At 44.0% G+C, this 15,933-nt stretch overlaps 1 protein-coding gene across 5 annotated transcripts in view; it reads left to right on the top strand.

The window, feature by feature from the left end:
• LOC142573066 (uncharacterized) overlaps nt 1-15,933 on the top strand; it is a 241,610-nt gene that overhangs the window by 42,477 nt on the left and 183,200 nt on the right. For 3 of the 5 annotated variants that reach the window (XM_075682580.1, XM_075682579.1, XM_075682581.1), the window contains exons 5-8: nt 1,312-1,386; nt 2,380-2,602; nt 8,910-9,023; nt 15,127-15,436. In XM_075682580.1, the coding sequence (XP_075538695.1) occupies nt 1,312-1,386; nt 2,380-2,602; nt 8,910-9,023; nt 15,127-15,436 (722 nt within the window). The remainder of the gene's footprint in view (nt 1-1,311; nt 1,387-2,379; nt 2,603-8,909; nt 9,024-15,126; nt 15,437-15,933) is intronic. The other 2 variants (XM_075682583.1, XM_075682582.1) reach the window with 2 other exon arrangements.

Here is a 15,933-nt window from a genome sequence, read left to right as displayed (position 1 = left end):
AAAATAGATTGGTAGCACGTTGAACCAATGGAACATTCTCATACTTTTCTTTTTACATCAGCACGTTGCTCCTAACCCGCCATCGTGTAACATTTGCAGCTTGCTGCAAATATAAGGTTGGGCACCTTTTCAGAAGCCAAAGAGACAAATAGATATGCATTGAGCGCTAGAGCACTTGACACTGAGTTACTGAACAAATTTATGGCTATTTGTTCTTGAGTTCTCATGTTATCCAAATTTTGGAGTGAAAATTGTTCACTATATTTATGATGCGAGTTTGGCATGCATTTTGTATATTTTTACATACATGTGTTTTGTATACTGCTTTTGCATGGTGCGAGACTGCATGCGCTGGTGACCTTGAAGACCAGAAGACTGGTTGTTTGTGGTAGTTACTGCAATGCTCCCACACGGAGCAGAGTTGCATGTTTATCTACCATGCACATACCCATTCACTGGTGGCTCAAGAAGCAACCATGCAGTGTGAAGGTGCTGCTAAAGCACAGATAAACTAAGTTGTCAATGACCACCATATCACTGCAGCTTGGTGCCTTCTTTGATGACCAATGCTCAAAAAAGTTATTCCAAAATTGATCTTTCTTGTTCTGCTTTCTTTTGCTGCAGCAATCATATGACACACTTCTTTCACATTTCCACTATTTTGTACTCATTCACAATCACTGATTGGCATGTGTTTCGGCATAGGGCATCAGAGTGCTATGCGTGGCAAATAATTCTGCATCAGGTGACATCTTGGCACACGCCACGGGATATTTAAATTTGTTTCGAAGAAATTTAACTACCATAGCTTGTGGGTGTTCAGTTCATAATAAAGTTGTCTTCCAGATAAAGCAGGTCGGCCTCACAGGCCGCGCACAATTTCCAGGGTCATGGTGAGCTTGGCTCCGGTCGACATGACATGTCTTTCCTCCACAACTTTGATTCAGTTTGACAGCGAAGTGGCGGACCTCCGTTTAACTTTGCTCCCTATTGAAGCATATATGCTAACTCTAGCTTGTGGCAGTCGAGGCCATAACTGGTCTCCTTCGATGCCCACTTTACCACCATTTCTGCATAAAACAGATTTTTACAGATTCACTCATTTTAGAGCACGTGTCCCACCTGTAAAATCGAAACCGAGCAGTTACGAAGTGTTATAAATTTAGCAGAAATCCTGTGCTTAGCCCCGGCTTTGAGTAGTATATCAATATCTCTGGTGAAATGCATTGATGCTCCAGTTAACACTCATTGGCACTCGCTTGTCTGCACTGCTTCTACTGTGATATTGAAAGAGCTGCTTGGTGTCTGCAGGCCGGCACTGTGGTACAGCCTAAGCCGGGCTGTGCACTCTTGGCGTTACTAGCACCGCAAGACAAGTTTCCTACGGTGAGTGGCGTCCTTCCCTTTAAAGCAGGCGGTTGTCTTTGCCATACACTACGCCAACGCTGTCTACTTTCTGGCTTTGCTTAGAAATCCTTTTGCTTCTTGGTCCACGCCTCCTTCCACTGAAAGTAAAGAAGTGCAGTGCAGTACAGCCTTCTCAGTGCTGCACCACAGGGCATAGAATAGCTGTAAGTGAGCCACTTGTACGGTGTTTTGTACTACGTATTGACTGATTTTACCGATTTTTTTTAACCAGTGTTTCATCTTGATCGATTTTAATGAAATTTGTTGCATTTGAATGAGAAAATTAAATTCTAGTGACTGTTGGAACCAGTTATTTGATTTAGAGCCTGAATCTCTTAAAAAGATTTTAAAAAATTGGTAAGTTTTAAGAAAATAGAAGCACGAAATTAGCAAATTCGTAGCTCTGCACTAAGAACAGATATCGCAGTTCCATAAACTGCATTCCTTAGATAATCCAAAGTGGACAAATTTAATGTCATTTTGTCAGTGAATGTCAATTTAATGTCAGTGAAATGCGTGTCTCAGATGAAGACTCGCGCCGTGGCCGCATTGTGAAGTCTCGAGGCTTGTGCCGCTGCGAGCACTAAGCACTCATGACATGACAGTTGTTGCATCTACCGCACTGCTTTTGTGCTAGATAGGAACAAGGTTTGCTGATTCATTAAGTAAATAAAAGCATGTTGACGTAATAAGCATTGTGTTTTCTCGATACCCTTGGTAATGATACATTTGGTTAATTCGAAAATATATATTGAGGTCCCGTGAAATCAGAATGGACAATGTTTTGCTGTAGTGGGATGCGAACATCGTTTTATGATAGTGGGGAAAGCTTCTGTTGAATATTTCGAAAAGTATTTCATTTGATTGGCTTTTGGTGCTATTCAGTGTGTATTCAACTTGGTCCTAAACATTGCTATTTGCACACCCGTAGTGACTGTGGCTGTATTGAGGACCTGTGTGTCCTACTGACAGTCTGTGCAGTCCCACTCGAGTGCAAGTGACAGTGCTCCCATCACTGCTGATTTCCAGACGACGGGGAAAAGTGAAGGGGAGGACGAGGAGGAAGGCCACATAGCAGAGGACGATGATGGGGATGTGCTGGCTCATGAACACAAAGCCATCCTGCTAGTTGACTTGGAGACACTGCTGCTTGACTGGCAAGGGTCTCCCTGGCTACTGCCTCTCCGAATAGCAGGTGCGGTCTCGTCATTTCCAGCGCTCATTCCTCTCCCTTTAGCAGTGGTTGTAGAGATGCAGTGATGAATGTGTTGAGTAAAGTTCCATTTGGTTGCCCCATGTTCTTTGTCACTCGGCTTCAGGGTGTCTTGCTTTGGTGCACACAGTTGTCAGCTGTACTTCGGCGGCGATAGTATTTCTTTTAGTGCAAGTTCGAATTTTAATGCAGCAAAATTTTGATATAATGAAACAAAGCAGATAGACAACTTGGGCCACTTGGTCGGCGTAAGAGCCTGGCTAGATAGATAGCTAGATAGATAGCTAGATAGGCTCGAAACAAGGGAAGTAGACAAAGAATGCTATTTGATTAGAAGAGAAAGCTTTACCATGCTGGCGGGCATGGATCGTGGTACCCTGTATACAAGATGTCTCCAATAAAGCAGGATAGGCACCTGCAATGCATTGTTAGCATGAAAGCATTTTTCGGCTCATGTGGAAAATCCGGCATCGGCATTCGCGGGACCAAAGTCATCGAGCCGTTGACCTTTGGTGTTAATGAAGGCGAAGTTAAGGCACAGTTAATTACAATATGGTTAATTAAGACACTCGAACCCACAACCTTTGGTTGGAGTTGAACCCACAACCTTTGGTGCTAATTAATGTGAACTTAATTAAAGTAGAGATAATTGAGGCACTGGAACCCACACCTTGCATTGTGCGCATCTTGTGACAAGCACTGTTAGTCACGTGATGTCGCCGTGCTCCTGCTGACGTGGCCGCTCGAGCCACGTGACTCCGCCAGTGGTGCCACTGGACATTGCCGTACTTCTGTTGACATGCCTGCTTGAGTCATGTGGTTGCAATGCTTTCGTATTCATCCACGTAGGGATAATTAAATGCCCCTTGAGTTCTTTTAGTATTTACTTATTCAGTACATGTATTTTTGGTTTCAGAGTCTTGATGAGTATTAGTCTATAACAGTTGGAGCCCCATGCAACTCTTCCCCTCAAAACCATGTATTGTAAACATAATCTTTTTTTTTTTTTTTTGTAGAAGGATAGACATTTGGGCGAGTTGGTACTGGTTGAACATCTTGAAGGGGCAGCGCAAAAAGACTATGACAGAGGGCAGGAACGCAGGTCTGATTGTACGACGCCTGGATCATATGATGTTTTTGCATGGTCCGGAGAAAGTTGTATAATCAGGTTTCCACTTATTATACAGTTTCTGTCATTATATTTTGTCTAGTTCATCATGATTAATGTTGTATTGTGATGTCTTGATCAATGTCTTGACTACTAATCAAGTTTTGCTAACTAACATTCAAACTAATTACTTACAGTACAAATTTATATTTTACAAATTGTAGCTGGTGAATTTGCAATATCCACTTGAAAAGTTTGCTGAGGCTGACATCGGTTTTGAGATATGCATTCCCAAAGTTTGTGATGAAATACATTGGGGTTCCAGTAATTTGAGCTTCAGTGCATAAAGAGGCATTTTGTTAAAAAGTAAATGGAAGAGCATTGCATTTTTGCCACTAGTTTGACAGTGCTTTTGTTAAGATGCTGCTAGTTTCAAAATTTGTTTCAAATTTGTGAAATCACTCGCTTCATTCGTGTATTGTAATAGTGCTCTAAAGTAAATAGCTTAGGTAAATATTGTTTTTAGTCAAATTTCCATTTTGATTTTCAATGAAACTAATGGCTGCTTCTTCAAGTAATCCACCTCAATGAGTAGATTTGTGCATGCCACACATGATTTTGTAAAATTCTGTTATTTCAAGTTCTTTATTGATCGCATGAGATATGTACATTGGGTGTGATGTAAAGGTGGGCCCCTACAACTCTCGTAGGAGTTGTGAAGGGGGCCCCTATGTTATGTGCTGTTACGTGAACACTAGAGCGTGTGAGAATACAGAACAATGTGTGAGACAGTAAAAAAATGGTACATACTCATTGAGCAAGTGATGCAAGCATACCTACTGTGGTTGCTTAGTGGCTATGGTGTTGGGCTGCTAAGCACGAGGTTGCGGGATTGAATCCCGGCGCCGGCGGCCGCATTTCGATGGGGGTGAAATGCGAAAGCACCCGTGTACTTAGATTTAGGTGCACGTTAAAGAACCTCAGGTGGCCCAAATTTCCAGAGTCCCCCACTACGGCGTGCCTCATAATCAGAAAGTGGTTTTGGCACGTAAAACCCCATAATTTTAAGTGATGCAAGCATAAAAGAGCAAAGGTAAGCTTTGCAGCTGATGGATGGCTGTTGTGCTGTTCGATCTGTTGGTAATTTATTCCAGAGCTGTGATGCGGCATGTGAGAATGTAAATGATCCATAATAGGTCTGAGATTCTGGAACGGTTAGTGCTCTTGAGGTAACTGATCCTAATGGTTACGTGGTACATTGATAAATAATTTTGTGCATGATTTTGTAAAGCAAAACGAGAGCATTGTAATCAATGCACTATTTCACGGGTAGTATATTAAGTAATGGGTACACAAATGTGACTGAGCCCGATCTTTTAAGGAAGAGAATAGCCTGAAGCACTGTATTTTGTGCTACAATAATTGGCAATAAAGTGGTGGGGTGTGTGGGTTCATATATGGTAATAGTATATGTAATATGCGAATGTATAAAATTGACATAAAGAGTATGGGGTGTGTTCAGAGAAAAAATGTAACATAGTTTATACAGTATTGAGATATTTTTATAGGTGGTTAGTGTAATTTTATGGATATGTTTGTGCCACTTTAATTGACTGTCGAGGTAACCCTTTGCAAATGAGAGTTGTTGAATCTTAAGACTTAGTGTTCATTAGTTGGCTATTTTTTGCAGTAAAAACTACGTAGTTTTCTTTGTGTTTCGTGAGTGGACAGTTAGATTGAAGCTACAGTCCAATCTCTATCATTTGAACACTCTTAATTCGAACTTCTGGTTTATTGCAACTGACACTGTGGTCCCGTCAAAGTTTTGTGTATTCCACTGGTCAAAAAACCCCAGTAATTCGAATGCGCAAGCATTTGCAACAGTTAATTAGAACATACTGCGCTTCGACAATGCTCTTAGCAGTGTGCCAAATCACGCAGCAGCTCCTCCGACCAGCATTACTGTGACCCCGCCATAGAGGAAAAGCTAAGGAGAGACTCGTCAATGCCGCGCGCAAAGAAAAAACAAGAAACATGGTGGAACTTTGTGCGCAGGTGTGTGCAGATGCGTAGCACCGATTACTTCTGTTCTTGATGGGTTAGTGACTTCTGTTAGTGTCTCGGCACTGCCATGTACTCCATACAGTCAGCGTATAAGAGCGTCTAAAATTTTGGACGCAGAAAACCTTTGCCGTCTCACTTTCCAGACTTTTTGCCATTACCGCAGGTCTGAAATAGCATTAATTGAAGCCACTAACTTCGCCATTTCGATTATCGCGCTGCCTCGAGCCGGTGCTCTCGCACGCAGATCTGCTGGCAGCCGTAGCCACAATGCGGCGATGCTAGGCCTAGCTACTTCGATGTTCGCTACCAAGGTTCTTGTGGTTTGGTGCCGTGTTTTTCATTGAAACAATTCGCTGCTGTTAGGAACGGCGCCGAATCCACCTTTGTAATCTTCGCCAATTAGCGGAGAGAACTTGGAGTAGCACCCTTTTGCGATTGATATCATGGCCAGGATGCCGCTCACTTCCAACTCGCTCGGCTGCCATACGTGCTCGTTCCCTTCGTGTATGCTTGGGGTATGCGTGGCTCGAGCCGTACTTATTGAAGCATATGGAAGCTTCTTTCTGCTGCCATGCCTGAACCACAGTTCCTTCTTCATAAGTGCGTGAGTCGAGAAAATTTGCGGCTTGGATATCGCAAGCCATGTAGCGTTGAAGGGGTTTACTGGTTTTACAATGCATATATGTGCCGTGTCTGTCTATAAATTTTACGTAAGAAGAATGTCTGCAAATTCAACACGTGAAGTTGTGGATGATGCTTCGCTAAACACTTAACATTCCCTTAGTACTTAGCTATGAGAGACATTGCATTTTACATGGAAGAAAAATCTTGGTATTTGGTGTCAACATGCTATCCATGTTGGAAAGACACTGCTCAGCGCAGCTGTAATTATGATTCTTATTTCTCTAAAGAGTTGTTCCAGTCAAGTATGGCCACTTTATTAATATGTAAAAGAAAGATTTAGGCGCGCATTTTGAATGAAAAGTTTGCTGCTACTTTCACCACTCTCTGAAACAGGCCCCCATAAAATGAATTGCTCATGGCTGCTAACAGGACGGCGGGTCATGTAGAGTATTTACATAGTTAATTCACAAATACCGCAGTAGCAATCACCTGAAAGAAAATTTCATGGTTAAGATCGAGAGTCAATCAATTGCAAGCGATGAAATGTTTCATGGTGGTCCTGAGTAGCCTTTTTCGACAATATGGCACATCCCTCACACTATGGTAGCAACTGACTGTCAATATGGTGACACACGTATTGTTTTCGAAACCCACCAGTTCACTACAACTTCAAATTGAAACCATGAAGCAGTTTTTTACAGCACCAATTGCAATGCCTAAAGTATACTTGAGGTACTACAGCGCAGCTTAGGGTGCCTAGAAAAGGAAAATTCAAGCACCTTCTGCCTCACCATGTCTCGATCCAGTGTTGTTTAATTATACAAACAGAGAACTATTCGCTTCGTCAGTGCATAAAAGAGAACCTCGCAAACCTTCATAAGGAAGACACCGGAAGCCTTACATATTTCACTTGAGTTTTGGCCCTCCATCGGGGAGTTATGATACCTTCGATATGTCCCATACTACTAATGAATGACGCTTCAGCTTCTTTCTAGCTGCAGCCATACGGTCCAAAAGGCATATTTCACTAAGGAATTTGGACCAAGTAGCCTGTGGCAATTCGCCAAACAGACTCGTCAAGCATGTTCTTCAAGTAACAAACACCAGTAAATTGTTCAAGTGAGTTGAATGTGTAGCACGGAAAGGGGAATATATATATTGGTGCATTCCTTTTCATATTCTGGAGACAGCTGTAAGCCTCAATTAGCTTTACTTCCACTTACAATAAACACGTGAAGAACAGCCTAATTTTGAGAATCAGTTAAAGAAGCAAGTAGTGCTGGTAATATCTAAACTGCAGTGTCAAGTCCTCGTGTTACCGCCAAGCGTTTCTGTGAAGAAATGCAAAAATTCAATATTATACCATAAACCACTCGTCGTGAGCAAACCTGTTTAAGCGGATTAGAATCAAGGTAACTGTTGAAGTCGTATATAGCTAGCGTTTGTGACATACTTGTTGCACCATGGCAGGCATGGTATCATAACTGGATTCTTATATGTATGCTGTATTTTTGCAGTTGTTGATCCGCACTTGAAAAACCCGCAGTGAGCTGGTCTGCACTCCTTTGCCTGGCATTGTAGCATTGCCTTTGAGAACTGTATTTTTGTCTGAGAAATGAGCTCTGAATAAGTTTGCGTGAACGAAGACGTTGCAAAAATATTTTTGACAGGACCGCCATAACTATACAAGCAAAGGGAACGAAAAGGAACAAACGAAAACACTGCAGAAGGCACCCGGCCGCTGCCCGAACTGCAGAAGACGACGGACATGAGTCCGTGCCCAGACGTCACGGAAGCGGCGCTCGCAGCGCCCCTGGTGTTTGTTCTCGGGGCTAATGGCTTCGGAGCGCTGAAATTTGCATAATGTCGGTTCCCGAAAGTCAACTTCTCCTCAACACTGCAGTCGTGTGCAGTGAAGCATACCAAAAGTTCGAAGGAGCAATTGTCACGGGACATAGTTTGTTTCCTTTTATTACATTCGCGTGCACCCGCCGCCTCCTATCACAGTACGAGCACCGATACGCATAATAACTGACTGTAATTTGTAAATACGTGTGAATAAATCTTGTGGAACTTCCCACTCATATTCTAGTTCAGTGCACGTGTGCCACTGCAGGTAAGTCTTCCATTCAATTAATTTCCGTTAATTCGAACTTCTTTTAATATGAACAGATTTTTGGGCCCCTTCGAGTGCGAATTATCGAGATTCGACTGTAGTCAGAGAGCTTTAGCAGGACATCGTTGACTTTTTTGTAAACATTTGTTTCCATACCAGCTGTAGGAAAATATTAGTATTGTCTTTGTACGAGATCAGTCCTCTGCGAGATAGCCAGGTAAATGTTGATGTAAAAAATGTAAAAAAAACCTCTGGTATAAGAATCTGCACGCGACTGAAATAAAGTGTGGAACCTTCTGTGGCATCTCGTGTGACATGCACTATTCATTTGGTGTGTATAAAGCTTGCATCCCACAACCATTTGGCCCATTTTACAGACAGTGGCCTGGTCTGCCTTGGGACTGTGCTGCCGTCTGGGTCTGTGCGTGATTGGAATGAGCGTTTATTCAACTCGCTTGTATACAAGTGGATAGAAGACCACCAGATGATGGGTAAGGTTATGCCACTTACTTGACTAAAAACATGTTGAATTTGGTGATCCTTGGCCAATTGCCTCCATGTACAGTTTCTTTTCTATAATTCCTTTTTACACACAATACAGCAGCAATAAGTTGGTTCAGAATGGTGAAGTGTTCTTTCAGAACTGTACATTTATTTACAGTATAACCCGATTGATGTGCGTTTTCGAAAAGCTGCTGAAAAAAAAGTGCGACAGTCAGGCAAATGTAACTGCCAAAGGGCACTAATCGCCACAGCAACATCAGCAATAGCTCTGAATCACCGTCAGTGCAGTTTCAGGATTTGTACACCTCCTTGAAATCCTTGAAAATCTAGAATTTGGTAAAAGATATTCACGTACCTTTGGAACTCCCTGAAAGTAAGTGTGCTCCTTGAGTTCCTTGAAAGCTAAGGTATGGCGCTACTTCTGAACATTCAGAGTAAGAAAAAAAGAGAGAGAGAGAGAGGAGAAACGATTATGGAAAGGCAGGCAAGTTAATCAAAAATGTGCCTGGTTGGCTAGCTATACTTGGGAAAGGGGACAGGGGAAGAATCGATAAGAAGGAAAGATTTAAAAAAAAGAGGCAGTTTTAAAGTAGCGCCGTGCATAGAGGCTGCGTCATTGATACTGTCTTTCGGAAAACGATCTAAATATTTTAATCTGATAGTGTTGCTGGACAATTGCAATGTGGCGTGCTCACAGCTGCCAACAACGGGCTTCTTTAAATAATTAATTATTGCCTAGTGTGGAGCTAGACAAAACCAGATCAAACAACTAAGCCGTGCTACATTTTTTTGTTTGGCTAGTTGGTTCACATCACAGCCATCATGGCCCCGTTTTCTAACCCTAGGCTCTAGAAATGCCTGTGCTAGTAAGTTTCAGCCATTTGGCATTAAAGGGAAGCTGAAGAGTCTGTCAAATTCAATAAGACACTCATATACGGATGCGGGAACCTCATAAACCTGCAGGTAAAATTTGTGGGGGGTGCACGCGCGCAATAGGGCTGCAGAAGTCCCGGGGGCGCATTTTCATTGCTGGGCGCCGGAGTTTGCAATACTTTTCGTTTGCAATAGAGTTGCGTTATCACGCCCCTGTTCTTGTCGCGACAATTGCATTCATTACGCTGACGTAACGTGTAGCTTCTGCCACTTTCGGGCCTGAATCGCCCGTGCTATTACTTTCTGTGTCGTCTTTATCACTCTCGCTAGGCGACACTTCGGCAACAACAGAGGGAATAATGGCAAAAAGTCGAACCTCGTAGCCGACATGTCTTCGTGGTCGCAGCAGCGCTGCCTAGCAACTTCTTCGCATTCCAAATGCCACACACCGTAGTCAACAGCAGATCCTTGTCGTGTGCCAGTGCCGACTTCTTCGTGTCATGTTCGATAGCACGGACGATGTCTAATATTTTTTCTATGCTGAGCACCTGGCGTCTTTTTGATCCGAGCTTTGGAATGGTGCGAGTCCTCGCTTGCACGACACCATAACGCTTTCAAAATGATGTTGCTGTGGCTTCATGCGCAAACGCACAGGGTGCTTGGAGGTCGTTGTTCCGAGCTCTGAGCCTTGTTGTTCTGCCGGGATGCCCGATGGAGACGACGCACCGCCGTGTTTGCGCGACGAAAAGTCGAAACGCTACGTTTTAACTGATGCGTACGCAATAAGCTGGTACAGTTTATGCGGATACAAAACACATTATGTTCAATGGCCACTGAGTCGGGGATTTGACTTCACTACTTTTAAAACGAAACTACATTTTAGGGGGGTACGGTTTAACGAGATTTTACTGTATTTCATTGTACCTTCGCATTTCTAATGTATGAGGGCGAGTCAAATGAAAGTGAGCCAACCAAACCCGCGCAATAATGGTTGTGTTCATTATCTGCAAAGCATGCACGTAGCACACAGGCATCTCTCATTTGCAAAAGTGACACGCAGATATGAAATAAAAATTATTTAATGCTCTTATACACTGGATTGAACATGGTTGTGTGACATAATGGACACTGCAAGAGTTGAATAATGTGGTGTCGTGAGGTTTTTGACAGCTGAAGGTGTTTTCTAAAAGAGATTAGTTGCTGTATGCGCTGTGTATGTTGAGTGTTGCATTTCGTTGGCCACTGTGAAGCGTTGAAGCAAACGGTTCAAAGAATTTTGCATTAGCAAGATCTTGATGAGGTCTAGTTGGTTCATATTTAGAACTGAGGTTAAACAGCGCGAATAAATCAAGGACACGAGGAAACAAATACCACAGACAAGTGCTTGTCTGTGCAGCGCTTGTCTGTGGTATTTGTTTCCTCGTGTCCTTGTTTTATTCGCGCTGTTTAACCTCAGTTCTAAAGGTTCAAAGTAGCACGTGAAAGTTGCAAAGATGATCCAAGACCGGGCTGAAGCCACCGCGCAATCACCCCCAACACAATTGCAAAGGTTGATGAGCTGATTAGACAATAACAGAGGATACCGTACTTACACGATTGTAAGTCGACCACTTTCTTTAAATTTGCAAATCTGAAGGGGGGGGGGGGGTCGACTTTCAATCTTTACCAAAACATGGCACCGCCAAAAAAGTGACACCAACGGGAGCTACAACGTACTGTATTTACTTGAATCTAGGCAGACCCTGATTCTAAGCCGACCCCCTAAAGTCCGAAGCCAACAAAAAAAAAAAAAGCATTACCTCGAATGTAGGCCGAACAAAAAAAGCGAGGATAGCGTTCACAATATGCAAACATAATTTATTGAATCTGAACGTGCAAAGCTCATTCAACGTCGTCGTCGCAGCTAGACTTGTCGCTGTGTTCCTTATCACTGTCACCTTCAAACAGTGGTACCGCCAAGCGCATTAGATATGCTGCCCTTTTTAAAGGCTTGCGCGATCAAAGTACCCGGAATGTCGTCCCACGCTGCAGCTACCCAGCCCGCCAGCTGCGATAGCGAGGCACGTTTGATGCGGTTCGTTGCAGTTAGCGTGTGGTCATTGTCAGTCAACCAGTCCGTGTAATATTTCCCCAGACAATGCTTGAAAAGTTTGTTGATGTAGACATCAAGTGGCTGCAACTGGCCTGTCATGCCACCCGGTATGACAGTGAGGTCCGTGTTCGCTTGGGCGAGTGCAGCCTTCATGTTGTCGGTCAAGTGCCCACGGTAAGAGTCGACGACAAGGAGCGAGTTCTTTGTCAAGAGGGCTCCTGGACGCTGTCGCCACGCAATCTTAACCCACTCTTCCACCATCGCACCCGTCATCCACCCGTTTTCATTTGTCCGTGCAGTGACATTTCTTGGGAAAGTTTCTCAAGCAGGCAGTGTCTTCCTTTTAAAAATCATATAAGGAGGGAGTTTATGTCCGTCAGCTGTGCAGCACAGCATCACAGTTGTGCACTGCTTCTCGTAGCCCGCAGAATGCACCTTCACCTCCTTGGCACCCTTTTCATTCACAGTGTACGCCACTGGCATATCAAAATACACAGCCGTCTGGTCGGCGTTGCCGATTTGCCCAATGTTGTAGCCTGCCACTTCTCTCTTTCGCAGCGTGTAGCGCTGAAAAGCTATCAGCTTTTCTTCGAAATCGCTTTGCAGCTTCTGGGTGATTGAAGTGCAACGTCGGAGGCTGAAGCAGAAGTGCTTCATGAATTTCTGAAGCCAGTGCCAGCTGGCTTTGAAATCCTTTGGCGTTAGGCCTTGCTCCCTCGAAAGTTCCCTAGCTTTCGCTTGGAGCACCTCTGTTGGCACTGGAAGGGCAGCTGCTTTCTGTCCTCACTTCTGTCTCCACTTTGTGGCGACAGCCATTATATGGTCTGCTAAATGCCATCCTCATTGTGGCACACGCAAAAAGCTGCTGTCGTTGTCCCCTCCAACGACGGGCGTGTTTCTCGTCGACGCCAAAGTCCCGCCCGGCTTGAAGGTTTGACGATGCCTCTGCGGCTATCACAACTTTTCGCTTGAAAGCGGCACTGTAGTGGCATCTGCTTGCTTGGTGTCATCGCGATAACACCACCCCACACACTGATACGGCCGACACGACACAGATCAAAATGGCGACCTCGCTTGTGTACAGTTGCCTACTGGCACGGCTAGTAGCAGCAGCGATACTGACTTTTCTAGATGGCGCCAGCTATGCACCATATTTAGCAGTTTCAATGAAAAACTGGCGTGTTTTTTAAACTCCTTGAATCTAAGCCGACCCTAGAGTATGGAATATGATTATTTGAAAAAATACTGTTGGCCTAGATTCGAATAAATACGTTAGCTATCAGTAACCTAGGTACCTATGCATGTTATAGTAGGCTGTACTCTTATTAAAGGGAACGCCAAATTTATATGCTAGCACTGATAACTGAAGTCGTATACGAAGGTCTGGAAAAGTTTTGTTGAAGCTCTCTGAAGTTCTCTCTGAAGCTGAAAAAATAGCAAATTTGACCTTAATACCAACGGAGTTTTCAGTTTTTCATGTGAAAATATCATGTGACAGACCCCACCGCTCTGTCTTTTTGCCCGGCCACAATCTGCCATCTGTAAATGTATCTGCAGCTGGGGGTGAGCGCACTGTCACATGATATTTTCAAGCCCACCTTGTGAATCCAAAATTGCCTGGGACGGGTCGCTCGAAGCTATGAAAAGAGACCGTTGTGGGCCTACAAACAGTGTTCGGAAAGAGGGGCCACAGTACGGTATTTCGCAAAGATGGCGGCTGTGAACATACAACGGTCATCCCATGCACTGACTTTCGTTGGCAAACGGTTTGTTGGCTTTCTGAGGATCTTGCGACCGCATTGAATAGGTCTGCGTTGATTTGGTAACTGTAAGTTTAGTCGCGGACACCCGACGACGCAGCTCCAATTGGGCCTAACGGGCTAGACAGTGTTGTCAAGGGTGTGGCCCTTACAAAAATTCGCCGCCAGCCGATGTGATAATGAGCAGCAAACCGTCACGGAAAGTTTGTTGCTCTTATGTTCCTACAGGTGGCTCACCAGTGAACGATTATGAGATCACACGTACGTGTTACATTGACGGCTGTTGAAGCGGCGTTCGGGACCAGTGTCAACCAGCCGGTAATTACCGCGAGCATGTGTGCCAAGTTCGTCTGTATGCTCGCGTATGGATAGAAAGCTCCCAACTGTGCAAATCTGCGTGAACACTAAACTCGCGTATTCGATGCGATCAGTGTGCCATCCGGTGGCTAATCAGACCAATCTTTGCACATGCTTCCGTGCTTTCCGCATGCGTTGCTTTTGTTGTTCTCTGTTCGCGTAGTGTTAATCGTTTTGATTGGTTCGGTCAACCAGGTCTTGAACCTTGTACCTATAGATATCGCTCACCGTGGAAGAAGTGCACGTGTCAGGACACGAACCACAGCCGGGTCACTCGCCGCAGGTACCGATATATGAAAAATTGAATATTCGAGAAATCAAATATTAGATATTCGATTGGGAGGGTGCAGATCGAATTCTAAAGTTCACTATTCAACTTGAAATCGGGCATTTGCACATCGCTATTATTTACCCGATTCTACTTGCTCCTTTGTTTTTTTTTTCAATAAAATTGAACTGAAAGCCGCATAACACCGCTATATGGCGGCAAAGTTTACTTTAAAACGCCATGCAGTGAAGCTGACTTGAGGAAATCGGCCGCTACGGTGCAACACACATTAGACCCTTGCCCATTTGTCTTGCTAAATAATCAAGTGCGTGTTAGGTGTCTATGTTGTTTAGGAGCTGTAAGGTCTTTTCTACTTGAGATTTATACTTTGGACATAAAAAGTGGGCACATGTTTGACTTGGGGGCGTGTTAGAATCATGAAAATACTGCCAAGTGAATCAGCGGTGTGTTTTGGCGTTTTTTCTGCAGCTTGTTTAATTCGACCCACCGAATAATTTGATCAGTTCTGTCGGTCCCGTCAGGGTCGAATTAGATGAAGCCAACTGTATTCATATTTAAAAAACATTCAGTTCAATCGCACTTAGATTTCATTGTACCAATTCATTTTGAAAGTTTGATATTCGCACACCCCTAAATATAAGAAAATGCTTTCGAGATGTTCTCAGCAGTGCAGGTGTTGTCTCTCCATAGTGCACCCCGTGCATGCTGTTTTGATGCAGTGGTTGTGCCAAGGGCAGGAGCTGAAGAAGAGTCTGTAAACCAGGTAACAGCACAGGCAGCGAAGGGCTCAGCAGAAACTGGAGTCGAACATTCAACAGAGCAACCCTCAAAGCAGCTCAAGGAACTGCGACTAGGGCAGCCAACAGAACAGCCAGTGGAGCCGCCTCTGAAGAGGCCAGGTGTGCAGCCGGCAGAAAAGAAACCTGAACAGCTCACAGGACGTCCTGCAGTACTACCAGTGGAGCACCCAGTGAAAGAGATGGCAGAGCGACCGTCAAAGGACATAGAGCTGGAGTCCCCTGCGTCACCGTAAGTCACACCAGCTGCATCTGGAGTAAAATCTGTCCCTTACCCTTCTTAGTCTCGCTGTCTCCTCATGGAGACGCACCTTGCTTTGGAAGATTCCAACTATGTTCTATTTCATACATACCAGCTGATACTGCAAAGGCTACAGAAATTTATCTCCCTATTTTATAATGCCAAAAAGAACGGTTTCCTTATAAATGAAAGATAGTATGTATCATGTACAGTCAACGACTGATTTTCTGGACCCTCTAGGGAATGTAAAAACGTTCGAAAATTCGGGCAGTCCGGAAAAATGAATGCATGCAAGAGAACTCACCTTTTTTTTTTTTTATCAAATCTAGAGGTAAAGGGCGAAGTACCAGGCTTCCGAAACCCTGCCAAAGCATCAGTGAAGTGGCTATAAAAAGAGGCATTCAAAAACTCTGTATGCAGCCGACTGCCGGTTTATTGTGTACATGTGCATCGTTGGGCAGCCGGTGTTATTGCTGCAGTGGCTTGAA

The sequence above is a fragment of the Dermacentor variabilis genome, chromosome 2 (assembly GCF_050947875.1).
Source record: "Dermacentor variabilis isolate Ectoservices chromosome 2, ASM5094787v1, whole genome shotgun sequence".
NCBI lineage: Eukaryota > Metazoa > Arthropoda > Arachnida > Ixodida > Ixodidae > Dermacentor > Dermacentor variabilis.
Note: the sequence above shows the minus strand (reverse complement) of the source record. Positions and strands in the feature narration are given on the sequence as shown.